The sequence below is a fragment of the Limanda limanda genome, chromosome 3 (assembly GCF_963576545.1).
Source record: "Limanda limanda chromosome 3, fLimLim1.1, whole genome shotgun sequence".
NCBI lineage: Eukaryota > Metazoa > Chordata > Actinopteri > Pleuronectiformes > Pleuronectidae > Limanda > Limanda limanda.
The window spans coordinates 14,449,173-14,466,878 of NC_083638.1; the positions used below are offsets into that span (position 1 = coordinate 14,449,173).

Below are 17,706 nucleotides of genomic sequence, written 5' to 3' on the forward strand. Positions count from 1 at the left end.
TACCCAAACTTTAAAAACTCCTCGATTGTGGAAGTTAAATTGAACTTCGAGTCAGAGGCTCTTTCACATTCACTTCTACTGTAGCAACACGACTTTGTTAAACCAGTAGCTATGTAAATAAAGTGGACAGTTAGATTTTTAACACTTATTGGATGACATGACAATTCCTGCTGTGTTATGGCACTGGCTGCTACTGTACCTGGGTATGGACAGCAGGCGAGTCAATAAGGTCGGTTGGCATCCTTTGGCCGCTTTAGCTGCACCTTCAGCCTCTTCATGCCTATCTGAAACCCGTTCATGGCCTGGATTGCGGCTTGAGCACTGGATGGATTATCAAAACTCACAAAGCCTGAGACAAGAACGCAGAATTGCAAAGAGAGGGAGAGAGAGAGAGAGGTGGGGCATGGAAAGATGGAAAAAAAGGAACAGCACATAATGGGAGAAGAATGTAGAGAGATGAGAAAGAAACATGAAGAGGATGGAGGACAGAGATGGGGATAAAAAACAAAACAATGAGAAATTTAAGAAAGAAGAGGGAAGAAGAAGAAGAAGACCCTTTTTAACTCTCAACAATGATACAACAAAAGGTCTTTGTTTTCTCTTTTCTGCAGATTAATTGAAAATATCTGAATTAAAACGATTACATGAAATACAACAATGGCTAATAACACAGATATTAAAAATCAAACAAAGAGGAGCTATTAGAATTCCAACTTGAACAGAGAACAAAAAGAAGAAAAAACATGAAAAGGTGTTAAAAGATTAGAAGGGAAAAGGGAGTCTCATGTTGTGTGTGAATTTGTGGAGGAAATCAGAGTCTGTAAATGTTACCCGGCTGCTGAAAGAGTGGCAGGTCTGTGTGTCTGAATGTGTAATTCCATGTGCGTGTGTCTGACTGAGCGTGTATCTGAGTAAAGGGCACGGGGGTCGTGACAAGATGCTAGGAGCAAGGTGTGTAGGACGGAGGTGCCTGCTGCTCTGAGTTATCACCTGGGTGTCGGGGCGGAATGAGCCCACAGCTTTCCACGCCAGGACTCCTTGCCTGCTCTTATCAGACACCTCAGTGATTGACGGCCCAAATTTTCCGCCTGCCAGCTGATTTGATCACACCGCCATGGGTCCAATTTAATTTGGGGGGAGAGGGCAGGCTTTGTCAGTGCGGGTGAGATAAGGCAGCTTCTTTTACAAACCCTTTAAACAAACTGAGCAGGGAAGGGCCTGTCAGTTGGCAGTGATCCCCCCCCCATCTCCCAATCTTACAAACATGCACACACGCTCGCACTATCCCTGGCTTTAATGAATCTCCATACCTCACATTTACATCCACATGCCAAGACGGTGATAGGAAGCTGGGGGTCAAAGCACAGGAGAAGACGAGAGGACGCAGGAGAACGCGCTGCAAACTTTAAGCACTGGAATCCGTGTGTATAACAATAAAAGCAGAATGGGATTTTGGAGCAGGTCTCCTCTTTCGGCTGTTTTTCTCGAGAGAGAGTAACCGACTGATATTTCATGTCTTTGATGCAGCACAGACTTTGAGGAGCTGCACGACTCAATGCTCCAAACGCCACTATAGTGTTTGAGGTATGGCTCTCACCGCAGCCATCCATATCAGCAGAACGTCTGTACACATTCTAATGTTATGCATTTTTAATAGAAAGTAGAAAACATTATTTGGGTGACAGTTGGGAAAATACAAGTTGAGGGCTGAGAAGTAGAGAATGATGCACTACATAAGTCTCTCAATGCTGTGCAGAGAAAGAGCTATAATAAATGATTATATGCACTAATGATGTTTAGCACTATGAAAACCTTTTTCTGTTTTAATGCAGGGTGGCTGTAAAGTAAGGTTTGGGGAAAAAAACAAGTAAATGTGATCCATTGACGCTTCTTAGAAGTCAGAAATTATTAAGTAGAGCTGTCAAAAGTACAGTAGTGCTGCAAGATGTTAAGAGTTTGAATATATTTTTATGCACACACGCCTGCGTCAGCTATAGTGGCCAGACACATAAGGTTTTTGTTAGTTCATCAGTCCATACCATTCTGGTAAATATGATATCTAAAGAGCAACTTCAGGGATTTTCTGCAAATTTGGTAAAAACTTTCTGTCAAACTGAGTAATTTATTAATTAGATGTTGGTGGTCAAAGGTCATGGCCAATGTGACTCCAGAACCACATTCTTTTATGTCTTGTGAACGTGACATCTTAGAATCTTGCAAATTTGGATTGGGTGGTCAAAGGCCTTGAGGTATATTTCTTCACATTTTGTCCAGTTGTCACTCGGACTCAAAGATCAACTGACAAGATTTCAGTGGTCAAAGGTCACAGCGACCTCACAAATGGTATGCAGAGCCATATAACTGCAGGGCGAAAAGATTCTACTTTATGTGTATTTTAATTATTCTTTTACTATTATTTTATATATAAGAGTTGATACAATTGTATTTTCCTCTGTGGGTCTTAGACTTAAAAAGTATTAAATTCATTCCGAGGATGGTGAATCTTAATAAATGTATGAAATGTGCTGCTGAGACAAACCTTAACAGGCAACTCTCCCCGACTTAAAAGTCAGAAAAGAAAAAAGGAAAAGAAAAACACCTATGGAAAAAAAGAACAGCACAACAAAAGGTAAATCCTGCTTTCAGAAGCCCTTCAGGTAAATTGCATCACTTTGTGTGTGTTTTTTTTCACCGTATCTAAAAAGCAGAGGTTTTTTCTATTTTAGGTGTGTGTCTTTCTGTTCTCGACAGACCTTTTGAAATCCATTTCGAGCTAAATCCAACTAATTCCTTTTAACAAGGTGAGCTTTGATCACTTTTAAAAGTCAATATTGAGTGACTAAACACTGAGGATTAAGACTAATGTTGTTCCCATAGAGTCCAGGATTAAATTCACACATATAGCTCTTAAACTGTGAATGCTGGATAATGTGAACTTTACATTTCAATGAGTCAATAAAGCACAGCACAGGCTAATACCACAGCCTGTTAATGTGTGTGCAGGATTTAATGCTAAAGATGAACACAGAGTTGCATCACCCTTGTCCTACATAGGTTTAAAGCAGGTTTCTGTGTCACTTGTCATCTTAATTTATGATAAATTGGTTTGGGTTAAATATTTCAGCAATCCCTAGATCATTCTTCATCTCACCTGCACTATTTAATACCACACTCTTACACATATTCGTATCAATTTTATCACCTTAGAGAAAAACCTAAACTAAACAGACATCTGTCTGAACTGACACTGATGCCTCCCTGCAGAGAATACTCCAAATCGTAGTCCAGATACACATACTTTAGGAATACGCGTCAAGTGCTGCTCCAGTGACCTTTTCATCATAGTGGAATTTCTAAGCTTTTCTGTAAACACTCACTCACTCATTCGAAATGGGACGTCTGATTAACTCAAAATCCCCAAATCTACCTGTGCTGTAGAGGTATCAGGCCGCACATGCACAACTGTCTCTGTGAAAACTCAAAAGAATTATTGTAATGTGGTTAGCAAATTGCAAAACAGTATTTAATTTAAAATGATAAATTCTAGCTGAATATTTACCATACTGTAAGCTATTGTATTTAGTTAACTTTTAGAGCTACAAACCTTTGATTAGTGTTAATGGCAGTATTTACATGTTGGACTTAGGCTTATTTTTTTTAATCAGAAGAAAACAAAATAATGTAATAAATTATAAATTTAATAAAAATAAGATTTTGTGTTAATTTTAATAGACAGTAGAAAAGTTATAATCTTGGTTGTTTTTTATTTAATAGATAAGTAACATTTAATTAATTTTTTGTTATCTTGGAATACACATACCAGTGCTTTAGAAACTATCTCAGTTGACAGTAAGGACTTTGTGTTAGTTTTACCATGTAAAGCACTGAAAGTAATGATAACTAAGTATTTACTTAACACCAGCGTGAGCAAGGCCAGGTTTTATACATTTCTACAATAGATAGTTTATCAGCCTATCCATCCTTTTTTGTTCAACCCCTTTATATTATGTACAGTACATCAAGTTTATATACATACATGTTTACTACACCCACACCCAGTGAGTTTAGACCTGATGTCATGGTTCCGTCAGGTCTAAACTCACACAGTTTTAAGATGACATGATCTAAGTTCTTAGAGGCTTAATAACTTTTCCCCCTTAATGCGCAGCGTCATCTTACTAATTTGTTAATGTCTTACAAAGGAGCCCTGGGGCATCTGCTATAAAAAAGGAGGGAGAAATTATTAAAAAAAACACACACACATAAAAGATTCGTGGGTTAATTTGATGTTTTTCAGCCAAGATCTTAATTACAAGCCATGGAAAATAAGCCGGTGAGACTGATGAGGTCGCCGCCCCTTTGTCCTTCCCCCTTGGTGACTGACGGATAGTGATAGCAAGAGGCATATGTTTATAAAGGAGCCGACAGAGGGAGAGAAAGTGAGAGACTGTCCTGAGAGGGACAGATATAGACAGAGAGAGAGAGAGAAAGAGAGACAAGGGAGGAGAAAGCCTCATAGACATGGCATGTTGAAGAGAAAGTGAAAGAAAGCCAATGCTGCATGGGACTCTCTGTCTCTCTCTCTCTCTCTCAGTGGCTGTCTCCTGGGTGCTGCTGTCCAACTGAATCAACAGCAAGGCCCACACCAGTCTATTATTATCTCTTTAAGCTCATGGATTCCACCTGCACCGCCTCCACCCTGATAAACTGGTTTGCTGTGTGGGAGGCGAGAGAGGAGGAGGGGGAGATGGGATGCTGCGGGGTTGCCCAACTGGAGGATTGTTGGTGGGGGGGTGTCTGGGAAAATGCTATCCTCTTGGGTATAAAGGCGGCTGGAAAGGGGGAGATGGATACTGATTGTATTAGGAGTGGTGTGATGGAGAGGGTGATGAACAGATGTGTGGAGCAAGTGGCAATTGTGAAAGGATCTGGGGTCAGTAGCCAGACGAGGGCCTCATTCATTGCAGAGCATCCACCCCCCCAACACCTCGCTGCCCGCTTCCCCCGCCGCCCCAGCCCCACCATCTTGTTAGATATGCCTGTGTGATAAAGCCAGGGAGTGTGTGTGCATCTCTTCCATGTCCCTCCTCACCCCCCCTGCTCAGTGGCATGTAACGGCACCTTTAAAATGTTAATTGCAACTTGATTAGGATAGACACTGGGAATAAAAGCAAAAGCAAACACTAATTGCAGGAAAGCAACAAGAGGCATGAGATGATTGCCAAACACAGCCCCCGTGTGACTTTTTTCATTTAAACAATGTCTTAATTTTCTTTCTTTACTCCTTTTACTCTTCTTCAACGTCAATTTTCGACTCACCGAAACATTTGCTCTGATTGGTCGCTCGGTCCACAAAGACTTTGGCGGAGATGACGTTGCCGAAAGGCAGGAACATTTGCATGAGCTCCGCATCTCCGAACTCCTGGGGCAGGTGATAAATGAACAGGTTGCAACCTTCTGGCCCTGGCGATGAGAGAAAGTCAACATAAACACGAGATGCCTATGAGCGAGCAAGGCTGATCATAACAACAGTGCTGGAAATAATTTACTTAAGCATTACTCAATAAAGCAATCAAGACAATCAAAGGAACATTGGAGCCATATGGCACAAATATTAGCTTTTATAGATATTAAATTTGACTTGATAGTACATACAGTATTCACACAGGCTGTTCGGTCAGCTCTTTTCATGGTTTCCATTAAAATCTCAGAGAACCTCATTTCACACAACAACTGGATAGATAGGTGGCACCTAAATCTAATTATACAGTTAGATTTGACTATTTTCTCAGAAAACTGGCTGCAATCGCTGTGTGCACATGTAAACAGCCATGGAGAAAACAGAGACAGGAGAGATTAGAGAGAAAAACTGTAATAAAAATAAAGAACCACAGATTGAAAGAGAAACTTTGAGACGGTTATACTGAGATAGAGAAAAACATACAGAGAAAGACAGAGACGAGAAGGAAGAGGCAGAGCACGCATTAAGACATAAGCCAAGTGTTTGCCCCAATTACTGTGTGACAGTAGGACTGTCTTCCAATATCTCTCCGTCCCTCCACACTCATCCACCCAGCTGCCACATATTGTAGAGCCCAATCTGGAGAAAGGCAGGAATGAACTGGAGGGAGACGGAGACAGAAATGGAACCATGGACAGACAGAGAGAAAAAGAGAAGGAGAGAGACGTGATGGACTCGCGGACAGTGTGCATGCAGCTGGCAGCCCGGCTAGCGTTCTCTCCTGTCTCATTGCTCAGGGTGATCGCGTGACGAGATGAGACCGGAGCTGGTGAGAAGGCTGATAAGACGGCTGCTGTGGTGGCTGTCTGTAGTGCTGCTATGCCTCGGAGAGACAGAGGATGCACATGCACACACAGGTTGAGACAGTGGTGATACATATATATATATGGTGATATATATATCATTTATTCTATTTATTTAAGGATGAATCTTCGCTTTGTCCTAAAATCCTTTTACAGAGAGATGTATCTGTTAAATTCCATTGAGATATCTGTATATTTCCATTGTGTTGAAATTGTGTATCTAAAGTTACATCCACTGTAGTAAAGTGCAAAAATTCAAAGTGCAGAATGTACATGTTGACAATTTGATCTGGATGCATTCATTATACAGACAAACTGGTTGTATGGCTTGTTCACACAGCTTAGGGTGAGAATAAATTATGTTGTGATTCACGTATGCAATATGTATACATGTTTCTATTTTAAAGCAGAGGCAATATTACAAATAAATGTCTGTTTACAGGTCACAGGCAGTGCTACTTATACTCAGCCGTGTAGGGCTCCAGAGGCAGCTGTGCAAAGTCTGATAAATTACCTGAAATGATGTAACATGAGGTAACATCAGCAGCGGCTGTGATGACTATTACTGCTAAAAATCTGTAGCCATGCAGTTAGAAACAAGTGAGCTTACCCGACGTCTGTACAACTACCATAACTTACCTGAATTAGGTTCGGGTTGCATTTGGGTTAAGCAGTTACCAGATTTTGACAAAGAAGTTTATACGATATACTATCCACTGTGAATCTGAGTGCAACGCTAACTTGCTATTTTTCCCATACATCGATAATGTCATATAACATATTGTTGTGACAGTTTAATTCAACACTGAGACAAAAAGAGTGTTTTGAACTTTAAAATTAAGAATGACATCAATAAAGCTTAAAACTACAGCTGAGTGTTCTTTTTTCACACTTTTGCTCATCCTTCAAGCAACCACTGACATTTGATGGTGATTGATGGTCGAGATTTGTTTCCATGTCATTTTGAGTAATCGCTGTCAGCTTTGGAGCCATTTTCACTTCTATAAATGCGCAGGAATATATTGTCTCTAGCATATACTAATATACTTTTTTTCTTTCTGTTGTGATATGTAAAGGCCTAATATAGCGAATGCATATCATAGTTAAGTATATGGTGATGCATTGCACCCACCTTTACACTCTCCATGCATAGACCTTTTACATTTTAACAGGTAATTAATTTACTGTATTGATTAGAAGTTAAGGCATATGCAGTTTATCCACAAGCACTTGACAGTACTACATTACTTTGGCCATAATGTACACGGTATTGATATTTATCGCTGTATCACACTGAAATGCTACTGTGCTGCCTCCGATGCTCAGTTGAAATGAAAAGGACACATATTGTCAGAGAGTACAGTCAAGATTTGTCTTGTTAAAATTATTCTTTATGATGTGGGAGGATTTTCTTTGTTGATGAACACACAGAAACAGGCTGATAGAATACATTGTGGAAATTGTCAGCTTTCAGAGGGAGGCTGAAGCTGAGGCTTGACTGTGCCTGTGTATTCAGGTGTAGGTGTCTCTTGTTAAATGGAAGAGCTGCACAGTGTGGCAGTGGACTGAGACAGACTGGGAGGGCTGCCAAAACTCAGAAGAGGCCAGAACTCAGACAGGCCACAGGCCCAACCAAGAATAGCTGTGTGTGTGCGTGTGCGTGTGTGCTTAAAAGAGAGGGAGGGAGAGTCTTTGACTCTGTGTGTTTGCATGACCACGACTTCTATCATTTAACAGTGAACAATTAAAATGTTCCAAGTGAGCAGTGAGAGTCGGCGCCTGTATGTGTAGGACACCTCTTTTTCATCCAAAAATATTGGTATTCTTTTTAGTTTTTTCGGTTTTGAGTCTTGTGCCCACTTACTCGTGGTGAATCCTCCGGAGGATCTCCTGCTGTATTCTTGAATGGTCTTATTCGGACATTCAGTTTTTACTGGAGACTGGCAAGAAAACTCCAGAGAAAGTCTGGAACCTCTGACTTGGCCATTTGTGTTCTCACATACAGCCCCTCTGGATAATGTAAGGAGATTATCTGGATTTGAATCCATGTCTGAATGCAGCTTTAATGTAGCAAGACTATACTCACAACTTTTTCTCCAGGCCCGGTTGGAAACACTGAACTTCAGCGCTCCTATATCGAATATTCATGCAACTCTAAGCTGTCTGGTACAATCATATAGATGAATAATTGAGACCGACAAATGGCGTCAAAAAGAGTGATTTACCATCACAGTATATCCTATGCTTTATTACATCTGATGCTGTGGCATAAGAAGGAGCACTAGACCAGGAATGGTAATAAATGATTATGCATGCAACTAATTAATCTGATGAATATTTATAACCACTTAAACACATTGTAATGGACTGATTAAGCAGTCCAACGTTGCGAGTTAGAATTAGTGCAGTTTTTGAATAATGACAGAGTAACTTTCCATCTCACTGCTAATGTTCTTCTCTTTAAATGGGAAACCTTTTTCTCACATTTTCCCTAGCCAGCTTTTTCCCCTCCCTCGCTAATTCAAAGCAGCGCAGCTACATTAGAATGGAACATGGCAATTATCACCTTTTATCTTGGGTGGGCGCGCTCGCTCTTACCTTCCCTCTGTTGCTGGGGAATGATGGTTGGTTGCTGAGGGAACGCTTGGCTGATTGGCGCATAGGCGGCAGGGTAGGCTGCTGTTACAAAGGGAGAACCAGAATGGAATTTTTCATATCGCCATTTTCATATTTAACACAACAAAACTTCAAATCATTATTCCATAGTGTTCATTGGCCTCCTCTAGACACTGTATAAATAAATTGCATTATGACTTAGAGCCCGGACTCATTTGTCTGCTGGATCACTACACAAAGAGTACAGGGAAATGGAAGTGTGAGTGCAGTTCTACTGAGCAGACATACAAAGAAAGACAGGCAGACTTAACACCATGTTAATATCAGCAGATATCAGACACTTTGCCGTGGTGTGAGAGGTGTATGTCATCTCTCATGTAGGAGGCTACGGCGGGTTCTTTCCCTTGTGATGTACTTTTGGAATTAAGACTTTTTGTGTGGGTGTATAATCAAGTCAACTGAAAATCCTTTTAAAATTCTAATGTAAAGTAGCCTAATCCGGAAGGAAATTGGCTAGTCGTCTGGCTATCTCTACCTGTCATAGTGTCTACTGATGTGACAAACAGAGCGGGAGAGGGTAGAGGAGAAGAGACAGATGGAGGGAGAGAGAAAGTAGAGGAGGTAGGAGAGACAGATCACCTGCGTAGTGCTGGACACCGGCATAAGCCTGTTGGAGAGGGTCGGTCACAGTTGGACTCTGTGCTGCAGAGACCGGAAGAGAGGCAGAAAGAAGTGGGGTGACAAAGAGGAAAATGAAAGCACAAAAAGACAATGACAGGGCAGGGAATGTTCAAGACAGACACAGAGGTAAAGAAAAATATCGAGAGAAAGTTAGAGAGCGAGGCAGAATTTGGCTTATCTGCAGAGAATCATCAGGGCGTGAGATCACACAGAGAGCAGGAGAGAAACATGGCTTGTCACATCTCTCAGTTCTTCAAAATGCTTGTTTGCCCCAGATGTTTGCATCAAATATTAACAACATGCCAAACAAACCACTTTGTAGTTCATTACAATTGCAGCTGCCTGTGCATAATGCAGAATGAGGAATGCACGTCTGTCATTTCTTCAGGAATCAGTCCCAGACAGCATTAAGAAGCCGAGGACGGGTGAGACACATCAAATTAGCCGTAATGGACTGATGGATGAACTGATGGATTTATCATGATACTGGAGCTGGCTGCTCAGAAATCTGCCAAAGACGCCACTGATTGACCCTCAAGCCTTAACGACTTCAGTTCAAATCAGAAAAAGATATTGTGCGAGTGCAAAGTAAAAAGGTCTCTTATATGATTTAGTTTGTCATGACTTACAAGTTGAACTTGCATTGTTGCAATTAGGTACGTTCCTTTTCAGATCAGGTGCAATACTCGAATCATCAAACATTCATAGATCGCCTTTGGTACAAGCAGCTAAGCGTACGATAGAGTGTCGGGGTTAGAGCAACTGTCTCATGACAGTGGATGGTACAAATACATCTCATGTTCTTTTTATGTAAAGCCTTGATTTGCTCACCTGGGTAAGGATGAATACCATTGGTGTAGATGGTCTCAGAGGTGGGCTGCCCGTTGCTCTGAGGCTGGAGGGCACCGAATCCGTTGACCCCCATCGGGTTGGCTATGCTTGACACGGCTGTGGCAGAGATGCCTGGGGGTGTGCTGGTGCCTGCAAATAGTGACAGAGTCGTTATGGAAACTGCAAGGTGCACGGTACAAGAGAGGTATATTTTTAATACAGAACATTTCCTGACAAATGTAGTACTGTACAACAGGCACGTAATGGGTCCTTATGAGCACCAATGCCTATCTTTTGACCCACCATAGGTGTTGTTTGGTACAAATTGGTACCAATTCAACTGGAACTAAAAGTACAGTTGCTTAAATCAGTCAAGGTAGCAAACCAATGTAGGTGTGGATGAAGGGTGGAACTGGGTAAAAAGGTTGCACTCAGACTTTCTGGATATATTCTCATTATTATACGCCTGTTTACGATATATTTTTGGCTCTCTCCGTTTGTCACTGCACTTTTGAAGATATAAAGGTGTATTAAATTCAGAAGCTTGAGCCTCTTCTTCTAACCACCGTTCCACCTTGTGTAGATATTCCAACTACGTCACCTTGTCATTGCCCCTTTGTGCTGATGGATTTTTATTATTTTTCTAATCCAGGTGAAGGGCATTTAGGTCTTGTAGGATTATGTTTGATGGGCATTACCTAGTGTATGTAGGCCTTGTGGATTACAAATGCCAGGTACAGCATCAAGCCTCTTTTATTTAATACATTTGCAATGACCCTGCCTCCAGGCAGCCGGGCTACTTAGTGTCGAGCCTTCAAAGCTCCTCATGACAAGGACCAAAAAGATAGTTCAGACTGGGGTCCAGGATTATCTCCCACAAATCTTTGCTCTTATATTGTATAAGCCAAGGACTCTGCATCCAAAGTCATCGGATTGGCTGCGTTCCCAGAAAACACACACTGTCACAGAGACACAGGGATAGAGAGCGACGGACAGAGAGGGAGAGAGAGCGGGGGAGATAATGAGACACAGGAAAAGAGGGAAAGACTATAATGTGGATGCCAATGAGTGTCAAGGAATGCTGTACATCTTCTCCCATCATGCTTCACTCAATACATGGCCACACTTCCTTTAATTCAACACTGGCAATGTCTGCTTCAGTCCAGAATAGCGAGCATACATCTTAAAAAATGTAACAAGGGCAAAAGTAGAAAGGCCTTGAATGAATACATTTGTACTGCTTCTATAATTCTTGCTAATGATGAAAATGTCTCCAGGTAGCGATGAGAAATGGAGAGAGGAGTCCTGCATGCCAGTTAGTGTACGTGTGTATGTGTGTACCTGAGGACGGTGTCATGGGAGTGGCCACCAGGCCGTTGACATTGAAAGCTGCCATTTGCTGCATTTGCGCAGCAGCAATGGCTGCCATGGGGTTCAGGTAGGACCCTTGTGTAGCTGCCATCAGGGCTGCTTGCTGTTGCATCATCTGCTGTAGGATTAAAGAGCAGTGGGGAGGAGAGGCGAGTGAAGGGATGGAGGGGTGGACAGAAAAGGAAAGGAGGGTGAAATAGCCGCAGGACCAGAACATGTTTACTCTCACATCTCTGTTTGCTTGGCCCATGCCTTGTACTTGAACAGAGTGGTCTGTGTTACCCTGCAGCGCTGCTTCCCGGCAACACTAACACCGCTTTGGTCCTGTGCTCATTATACTGACACACTATAAAAGCTGGGATAACTTTAGCGAGCTGGAACTGTATATCTATATGCAATGTATGTAGGAGTGTGTAAGAGAAAAGGGAAGCCGCGGTGTTAGTGGAGAGATTTTGAGTGAGCGGGAGATTCTCACCTGTCAGGGTGAGCTGTTAGCTACTGTATGAGTGCAAAATCTCACAGACTCATGTGTGAATATGAAGAGGGGGTGTGGGAGAGACGAGGGGTGTGGGTTCCTGATAATGACACGCACCTCTTTTTGAGTGTAAAATCACACGTGTAAGTTATGTAAGCAATGAAATGTTAAAGAGGCAAGTTCGGGTTGGCAGTTTAAATTCAAAGACCAAGTCAGGAAATGTGAGAATGGAAAATGAGTGTGAAGTGGATGCTTGCAACTGTGTGAAAGTAAAACAGTGTAGCGCTGAGCATACATGATAAGCAGCTTCCCTGGACAAATTAAGGGATAAAAGAAAAGAGACGATACAAAAAGAAGTGCAGCATTTTCAGTTAAAGCCTGTGAAAATCTGGACTGAACAGCCATGTAATGGTGTGAATCACTTAAAGCGTTGTTCTCTGGGAGCGTCACATGCCTGGTGGGAAAGATTGTGAGTTCAAACCGCAAATCACAACATTTTGTGTTATTCTTTTTTAAAAGCTCACCGTCTCCTCCCCCGCCGGGCTGAGACTTACAGCATGAGAGTAGGCGCCATAGGCCCCAAACTGGATGGTCATGGGACTGAAGATGCCGAGCTGGCCCGCCATCTGGTGCATCCTACGCAGGGTCCTTTCCTTATCGGTGTCTGCAAACTTGACCACCAGACTGGACGAGGCACCCTGGTGGGACACGTATTTTTACAAGGTTAGTAAAATTGTACAATTTACAATCTTCAAAAACTCTTTAAGGAACCTAAACCTAAACAAACCTAGTGCATATGACTCAACAACTAAATGATGGCTACATAGTAAAAAATATGTGGAACATCAAAAGCATTACTGTGGATTCTTTGCATGATTGCAAAGGAGAAACAGCCCCAAGGATTTATTTCTTTAACTATAATTTCTCTAACTATATAACTGATTTCCAGTGTACATAACACTTCAGCCTCCACCGCCCAGGCCTGTATTTCTAAACTATGTAAGCCACTGGAACTGAATATGCACGTTACTCCAGTCACTTATCTGTCAGTGCTAAATCGAAGATAATTGTGAGTGATATTTGCTTTTGTGAACTTTCCAACTCTAGTGTAAACACTGGGAGTGAACTGTGATCCTAACCAGATCCCACAGGAGTCCCAGTCCCCTACTGGTGAAGCTCCACTGAATACAATCCTCGGTAATTAGCTCTGACAAAAGCCTTCGGCATGTGGAGGGCAAAGTATTGACTAATGGCTCTGCCTTATGGCAGATATAGTTCCATATTGATGTCCGTGCTCCTGAGTTTGCATCCAATTAAATCATTTGAGAGACAGAGACCAGAGTCACTTCCTCATGTGACATCCAGGCAAGGAAAGGGGGAGGGAGAGTGTCTGAGTGTGAGTGAGAGACAGAGAAAGAGATATGGAGGATGACAAGGCTGCCAGGCAGAGAAAGCAGCTACAGACACTGTCAAGAGGACCAGGCTCCTATTTAATTACAAACAGTGTACTAGGAAAGCGCACAGAGCACCACCAGGACAGAAGGACACAGGCACCCAGGGGGCAGTCAGGATATGATTAGTAAGATCATAAAAGCAAAGACACGAGGAGAGAAAGACTCCATAATCACAACTTGGATCCATCTCTAAATAATCTCTCATCCTGACAGGGTCAGTACAACTTCAGGCTTTGATTGATATTTCCATATTTTCTTTGGGTGTAGAAAAAGGAAACACTGGTGAACTGTAGGGCACGTAGTGACAGGGAAACTGACCTGTGTGATTGATGCTGCATACGGCTGTTTCTATATGTACACCTGCTTCCTGTCTATTTTCCTTCAGTGTACAAGAAATTTAAATCAGCAAAGCTACACCGAATGCCTCCACAGGTCCAAGCAAAATGCTGCCCACAGACGGCACATTACTTAAGCAGAACTACAGTATGCAAACAGAAAATCATAGAAACAAACAAACTTGTGCCCTGTGAAGTTGAATAATGCAGAACAAACACACAGCCTCTGTCTGTAGTTCAGCCTTACTTCATTTTAATTCATGCAAAAAAGTGTGTCCTTTTTCTGTAAACCCTTCATGAAATTTTAAACAGGAAAAGTGGAGCGATAGTGCCATTGAGAGGGCAGTTTGCCAGGGTGGTCTCGAGCTTTGGGGTTTTGTACGTCATGGATGCTGCAGCAATCCTTCCAGAAAACATAGTTTGCTTAGTCTTATATTTATCCCGCCTACACCTTTAGACATTTATTGTTCTTTTCTTTTACACTTGTGTAAAATCACTCATCTGAAGCTCTTATTTATATATTATTTATATTTTTCGCCTGTTCGAGTGAATTTTTTTATGTACGAAAACCTAATGTGCATGTACTGAATGTAAAAAATACATAAGTTCTTGGTCAGAGTTGGGTCTCTTTTGCAAGCTATTTGATTAACCCATGTGAAAATGTGCTCGGAAATATTTTATTAACACAACCAGGAGAATGTGTTTGCTGCAGATAACCGTGCAAGAGAGGCTAGGGAATGAAGGAAGGCATCAGCATGCACCCCAGGGACAGTGCGTCTCAGATGGGATCCTATCAGAGCCAGCCAGCACCCCACCTCAGGCCAGAGGAGACCCATCTGGTGTTTCTCCCTTGGAGCCATTTCAATTAGTTAAATCAATACACTAGCGTGGTGGCGTTAGCGGCACAGTTTCCCTCCCTTTTTCATTCCATCCCACCTCCTGACCTTTTTCACGTCTTTTTTTCAACGTGGTGGGCCAGTTGACGGGACGGGGCTGCTGGATTTAATGAGGCTGGCACTGAGCAAACATCCTCCTCCAGTGTTGTTGCTCAAGCCTGCACACAGCACGGGGGCCTGGCATTTAGATCACATTCATTTTCTGCTTTGTGTATCCGTGTATTCTTATATTCATTTAATGCCTCATGAAGAATGCATCGTGAGCACCAGGACTGTGAAAGCCCGCGGCTGCCTGTACTCACTGCACCGTGACTCGAGCCAGACGAGGCCAGACTGTGAGGCGAGTCTGGACTGGATCCTCCACGCAGAGTGCTCTGCTGCCGACGACAGCACGGGAGCAGAGTCTGCTGGGTCTACACTGAGAAGTCTTGGCAGCAGCACTGAAGCAGTACACTGAAGCTCTGTAGGTGTTGTCAACACTGCCACTCATGTCAGAGTTGAGTATTTCTGACTTTCATAATATTGAAGCCAAATATCCCCCCCAAAAATGTTATCCTCACTCCTGAATAGGAGACTTTCATATCCCTACATCTGAAGCATATGTATCCTGACTTGATACAAGCCAGAATCAGAAAAAGCAGATTTCGGAGTGCGACCCTCTCATGGATCAAGGGTTTCTATCCACACAAAGAAAGAGTAATATGTGGCCAGGTAACGAAGGAACAGGTGGCAGCGGGCAACAGGCACTGGATGCAAAACAGCCACTCCTCACCCATAGCAGAAAATCACAAGCTGACAAACAAACAGAATAATAACCTCCACCGGCATGACTCCTATACCTGTAGAGAAAATGAATTTGCTGAATTTGATAAGGGCCAACAGGGAGCCTTCACTTTTGACAGTTACAACTAAGGAATTTGTCATGGGTTCAAAAAGTAATCAAATTTCTTCAACAACACACTTGACTTGTGAAAATCTCTCCTATTGGATTTTGTATAGGCCACAGAATGTGTAGATAGAAAAATACACAATGGTAATTGAGGGATTAGAAGTAAACTACACCAGTAAACCAGCATTATTCTTTTTTCTCTGCACCACTGTGATACACAGGCTGGTGTTAAGTTTCAACTCACAGGTAAACAGACACAAGTCTTTCATTCTTTATAGAGGCTTAGAGAAAAATACAATATCACAACCCACTCACTGAAGGGAAACTAATTTTGTAAAGCATATTAAAGATCAGCCAATAATGTGGTAAGAACTGTCGTTTCTCCTCATTCAGCCGACATATAACGGCTACATTTAAAAGAAACCTGCAGCTTTCTACACACTCAAAGACTAAAAGTGCTAATCGAGAGTCTGTTGGAAATGAAAGGAGACACCCTGACAAGTTTGTTTGGTAATTGGTTGAACTTCCTTCTTGCCTGGTATTGAACTCTGTGGACCTTGTTACATCTTTGCTAGCCTCATGTGAGGACTGTCTGTCATTAGCAGTGGCTGATGCTGTATCAGTCTGGCCTTGCTTTCCATTTACAGCTGCATCACATTAATGCCCTGTCCTAATTCACCTCTTAGCCTTACCACTTGGCCCTACTACTCCTCTCTTTGTGCGTGGCCGGGTAGTGTTGTTACATTTCTCTATGTGATGTAGGGGTAGACGGAAATTCCCTTTTTTTTAAAGAATGGTGACCGCTGCGGGTAAATCGCTCATGAATGAAATCTTATAAAATACCAATGACAATGTTTAAATCCAGTGCAATATCTTATTTTCATCCAGTAGCAATGAAAACGTTATTGAATCGCTGTGACAAGCGTTTAAGGAAAATCACTATTCACGTTGCCAAAACCAGCATGTAAACACTCTTGAGGGCTCATGTTTTCATTGTGGAGCAGAAGTTTCTATGGACAGGATTCATGTTACAAAGAAATAGCAGATAAACACCCTGACTGACTGCGTATTGCTCAATAGGTCTGTCCTGCAGTTGTCAGATGTGGCACTATTATAATGTTGGTTGATTACGGGTGTTGATAAAGTAACATTAGTTAATATTGTTTGTCACTGTAATAATGTTGTTTGGCTGCTGAAGATGTAGCGAGTGGTGTCCTAATTCGTAAGGGAAGATTTTCTAGCCCTCTCCCTTGTGGCTCCATTTGTAGGGGGACACTCCTCTAGGGTTAATGCCCAGGGAGAGGAATTGTGACAGGTCATAAGAGACAGAGAAACGATCCCTGATATTCATAAAGGTATTTTGACTCTGCTACTGCTACATTTTGTCCATAAATACCAGTCTTTGCTGTCATGTGAGGAGCGCCAAAAAACAAAACTCCATGTAGCATGTCAGCTACAGGCCTGCCGAGGTTCAACAAAAGTTTCATGTGGCTTTGATGACTTGTGTATTACAAAGACATCAGACTCTGGCTTGGGTCTTATCTCTCATTAATCCAGAACTATCATATCACACACATGCATGCTCTTGTTGCTGCCAACACCGGCAAACTCCACAGGTCCTGTCAGCCACACTGTGACACCGAACATGACAATGTCTGCAATTTGCTGGGTGCTGTCTAGCCTGCCCTCAGCTTTGCCATTTGAGGCTTTGCCTAAGGTGTCTTTGCAGCCTTATACTGTAATGCAGCAGCTAAACAACGCAAGAGTAAAGCACCTGCAGTTTGCAATACACATCAATTAAGGCTATGACCCAATCTATCAGCGCATGCCCTTT

General features: G+C 42.3%; 1 protein-coding gene across 8 annotated transcripts in view; it reads right to left on the minus strand.

Moving 5' to 3' along the window:
* Nucleotides 1-221: 221 nt before the first annotated feature.
* The window catches only part of celf6 (CUGBP Elav-like family member 6), a 125,198-nt gene continuing 107,713 nt past the window's right edge, over nucleotides 222-17,706 (minus strand). The window contains exons 6-12 of one of the 8 annotated variants that reach the window (XM_061067954.1): nucleotides 12,853-12,996; nucleotides 11,794-11,938; nucleotides 10,453-10,602; nucleotides 9,580-9,642; nucleotides 8,923-9,003; nucleotides 5,320-5,463; nucleotides 222-349 (exon numbers count right to left, since the gene is read on the minus strand). In XM_061067954.1, the coding sequence (XP_060923937.1) occupies nucleotides 222-349; nucleotides 5,320-5,463; nucleotides 8,923-9,003; nucleotides 9,580-9,642; nucleotides 10,453-10,602; nucleotides 11,794-11,938; nucleotides 12,853-12,996 (855 nt within the window). Of the gene's footprint in view, nucleotides 350-5,319; nucleotides 5,464-8,922; nucleotides 9,004-9,579; nucleotides 9,643-10,452; nucleotides 10,603-11,793; nucleotides 11,942-12,852; nucleotides 12,997-17,706 lie in introns of all 8 variants that reach the window. The other 7 variants (XM_061067957.1, XM_061067956.1, XM_061067961.1 and 4 more) reach the window with 7 other exon arrangements.